The sequence below is a fragment of the Octopus bimaculoides genome, chromosome 13 (genome assembly GCF_001194135.2).
Source record: "Octopus bimaculoides isolate UCB-OBI-ISO-001 chromosome 13, ASM119413v2, whole genome shotgun sequence".
NCBI classification, from domain to species: Eukaryota; Metazoa; Mollusca; class Cephalopoda; order Octopoda; family Octopodidae; genus Octopus; species Octopus bimaculoides.
In genome coordinates this window covers 17,573,110-17,577,795 of record NC_068993.1, presented here as the reverse complement: position 1 = coordinate 17,577,795, position 4,686 = coordinate 17,573,110, and the positions used below count along the sequence as shown (strand labels likewise).

At 32.1% G+C, this 4,686-nt stretch overlaps 1 protein-coding gene across 2 annotated transcripts in view; it reads right to left on the bottom strand.

Annotated features, from left to right (window-relative positions):
• The window catches only part of LOC106884323 (NADH-cytochrome b5 reductase-like), a 130,850-nt gene that overhangs the window by 11,694 nt on the left and 114,470 nt on the right, over window positions 1–4,686 (bottom strand). For both annotated transcript variants that reach the window (XM_014935652.2, XM_014935653.2), the window contains exon 6: window positions 1,287–1,490. In XM_014935652.2, the coding sequence (XP_014791138.1) occupies window positions 1,287–1,490 (204 nt within the window). The remainder of the gene's footprint in view (window positions 1–1,286; window positions 1,491–4,686) is intronic.

The window sequence follows — 4,686 nt, the reverse complement described above, 5'->3', positions numbered from 1 at the left end:
CACAGATAGCATCACTTGTAACTCACAAAGGCAAAAACAAGAAGAAAAAAACAATGAAAAACTAACCAATTCCGAAGGTTAGCTTTTTTAGCTGCTATTTCTGAACTTCGGTATATGATGAAGCAAATATTTGCTGATCCCTTAATTATGTATATATATATATATATATGCACACACATATACACACATACAAACACATATACATACATACACATACACATACACACACACACACATGAATGTATATGCTATTCATTCATTTAGTGTCCTTACATCCACAGATTGGACAAATACTTTTTATTGAGGCATTCTTTTACAACTACAAGATCTTCCTGTTGCTATAAATTTGAATTTATCTATTAAAAAAACATTAGAAGCAACAAGAGACACTAATTTAAACATTCTCAAGCATTACTAGTTGAGACATTTGATTTTTAAATTCTTTTATTTGTTTCAGTCATTTGACTGCGGCCATGCTGGAGCACTGCCTTTTAGTCGAACGAATCGACCCCAGGACTTATTCTCTGGAAGCCTAGTACTTATTCTATCGGTCTCTTTTGCCGAACCGCTAAGTTACAGGGATGTAAACACACCAGCATTGGTTGTCAAGGTTGTCAAGGTAAAATCCAGAAATTTTATTTTTACAGAAAATATAGAGCAGAATTTTTGTGAAGAAAATTCCCAAAGTAGGTTCAACAGAATGTAATGGAATATAGTTATATAACTCTTGGAAGTTAAGGGGGAAAATTTTTTTATAGATTAATGAAAATTGAGGAATCACTGCCCATAATTTTTGTCTTTTATAGGAACTCCAAGACAGAGAGATTTGTATTGTTGATATTCTGTTCCCATGCCAACATAGAAGGCAGATATTAAATGATGATGATGATGATGATGATGATGATGATGATGGATGAAATCATGTTGATACATTGGACAGTAATCTGACCATGTTGTCATTTTGGACAATTAAACAATCATATTAGCAATTTTTTTTACCGCCTGATATTTATTACGTTTTTAACACAGTGCAGTATCTCAGGATAAATACTGCTGTAACTGGCATACCAATGGTGTATATACATTAAGTATGATACACAGATGGCTACTTTACATTATTTTATCAACCATGAAAGAATGAAAGACTAAGATGACCTTGGCAAGATTTGAACTCAGAACATTAAAAAAAACAGCTAAATGGCACATAGCACTCTTCTACAACATTCTACTAATTATATCAATCTACCAAAATAAAGATAAAAGAATAATTCACTTATTTCATTTACCTGACTGAGGCAGTAGAGAACTCTGAAATTCCAATAGTCCGCCCAGTTTTCTATGTCTTCTTTTAATAAAATATCTTCATAAAACCGACACGCAAACAATAGTTGTATCACTGTTTCATTATCTTCATCATTTAAAATAGATTTTACAATTGCTGACATTGGAGCTATACCAGTCCCAGAAGCAAGCAGACATAGTTTTGACCACTGCAAAGATAAAACAGAAAAAGGAAATTAATAAAAGATGTTTGTTGATAAAACTTAAAAAGACAAACCATCAACAGACATTTTTCTGACAAGATCTACAAAAATTTATACATTTTTTTACTTTCTTTAAGAGTATTTTCTTTCACAGTTTTAGAAATTTGAATATTGGTCTGAATTGTTTAAAAGGAAGAAGTATAAAAAAAGATTGCATTATTTATGGGATGACCCAATATATATATATATATAACAACAGATAATAGGTATGAAGAAAATCATATCTTTATTTTAGATTAACACACACACACACACATATATATAAACAATATTATTAAAATTAATAATAATATCTTGAAAAAGATATGTCAACACAACATTATCAAGGTATTCCAAATTGATGAAATTCCAACTGAACATCTCAAAAAATTTAAGCAGTTAATAAATGCTAACAAAAAGAAACAAACGCCTAAATCAAATTCAACTTCATTCAACCATGAAGTCATCAATAATTATACTCTTTACTCTCTCTTTTACTCTTTTCAGTCATTTGACTGTGGCCATGCTGGAGCACTACCTTTAGTCGAGCAAATCGACCCCTAAGACTTATTCTTTGTAAGCCTAGTACTTATTGCATCGGTCTCTTTTGCCAAACCACTAAGTTACGGGGACGTAAACACACCAGTATTGGTTGTCAAGCGATGGTGGGGGGACAAACACAGACACACAAACATATACACACACATACATATATATAAATACATATATACGATGGACTTCCTTCAGTTTCTGTCTACTAAATCCACTCACAAGGAATTGGTCGGCCCGAGGCTATAGTAGAAGACACTTGCCCAAGGTGCCACGCAGTGGGAATGAACCTGGAACCATGTGGTTGGTAAGCAAGCTACTTACCACACAGCCAATTCATTATAATTTTTCAGTTATTGTATAAGAAGGTTTTAATATTATATAATAAGGTTTCAGTTATTATATAATATGGTTTTAATATATAAAAATGGTTTAATATAACAAATAAATAGATATCTAATTACCTAATCTGTAATTTTTATTCTTTAGTTATCCAGCAAAGTCATCAATAATTATATATATTATCAATTATAATTTTTCAATTATTACATAAGGTTAATTCCGATAAAAGGGTTTAGTATATTAAATAAATAGGTAATTAATTATTGTGATGTAAAGTATCTAAGTTTGTATTAAGCATAACGTAGAATTATTACCTGTAGTTTTTATTCTTTGGTTATCCAGCGATGTCATCAATAATTGTATATAAAAATACTCATTTTTTAGGTTACTTTTTTAGATTATTTTCTATGAAGATTTCAAATAGTCAAAAAATATAGAATTAGTGTGGTATTTCTTATCTTTTATTTAGATTTCATCATTTGTAACTTTACTGTGAAGTCTCCAATAATTGAAAGTCTTTTCTCAAATACGTTTATTTTTTTTTTTAATTTTTATTTGTATTTTTTATTTTATTTCTTAATATTTTTAGTCATTTTTATTTCTATTTTTATTATAAAGTAAACTAGTTATTCAATGACGCTGATATTGGCTGAAGGAATGAATGAATGTCTTACGTTGAATTTGATTTGGGCATTTCTTTTTGTTAGCGTTTTCAGATGTTCAGTTGGAATTTCCTCAATTTAGATTACCTTGATAATGTTGTGTTGACATTATTAATTGTATTGGTATTATTAATTATAATAATAAGGTTTATATATGTTTGTATATATATATATATATTATGTGCGTGTGTGTATGCATATATACATATATGTATGTATGTATGTATATATAAGTGTATGTGTGCATGTGTTAATGCAATTGAAACAACTGTTCGATTTTTAAGGTGTGATCTACAATAAAGAAAAGATTTTCTTTGTACATATTATTTGTTGTTAAATACTCTGAATTTCTTAATATTCTACAAAAGGATTGTTGAATTTACCTGCCATGCATGAGGATTTACCTAGGATTTGTACTCTACTTACATTTACTGGTATCTGATTGTTGGAAATTTAACCATATTCTTTTATGCTGAGTGCTTAATTGATATCTGCCAAGATTTTTTATTTGCAATATTATTTTGTTCATTTAGTTTTGCATGTTCATACTTTTATCCCCTTCAAAGTAGTCTCCATTTGAAGCAGTGCACAGGTCCAGACTTGTTTTCCACTGTTTGAAGCAGTGCTGGAACTCTTGCAAAGTGACGCCTTTTAATGCTGCCTTCGTTTTTTTTCTTCACCTCTATCACATCTGCAAATTCCATAGTACCAACTTTTTTCCCCTGTGACGACCTTCGAAAAAAGGTCTGGATCAATTTCCAACTGTTCTATCAGTTCACAACACACATACAGTCAGGACTGCTTTTGATCTTCGGTAAGCAAGCCAAGGCACAAATTTTGCTGCAACTCCTTTCATTCACAATTTCCCACTCAAAATTTGTTGGCAGGAGCTCCAGGACAAATCAGTCATATCAACAAGTTTGTAAATTGTTTAGTGATGGTTCCCAAGATCAGTTCATGAATTTTCATGGTGTTTTCATTTACTTGGGAGGCCGATGGATGCCCTGGATGAGGTTGGTCTTCAAGTGACAAGTGACCGTTCCTAAAGCATGAAAACTACTCGTAAACTTGTGTTTTGCTCATGGCATCATCCTTGTAAGCTGTTTGAAGCATGACAACTGTTTCGATTGCAGTTTTCCTCAGTAGAAAACAAACTTTCATGGAAGCATGCTGTTCCTTCATTTCATCACAAAAATTGACAGACAGGAGAGAAGCACTGCAAAACAAAAACACACAACATTGTAGCATGACTTCACTTAACACCACCGGTCAGTGTACTGATGCCTGAGGTTTGCATCAAGAGACTTCTAGAGGCAGAAGCCTGAACTTCAATGGGCTTGTTCCACAGAGAACATTGCTGGATACTTCTAGGTACCTCCTGGTATATAGGCTGTGTGATAAGCTTGCTCCCCAGCCACATAGTTCCAGGTTCAGTTCCACTGTGTGACACATTGGGCAAGTGTCTTCAACTATAGCCTTGGGCTGACCAAAGCCTTGTGAGTGGATTTGGTAGACAGAAACTGAAAGAAGCCTGTCGAGTGTATGTGTATATACATATATATATATACATGTATGTGTGTATATATATATATACACACAAATATGTATAT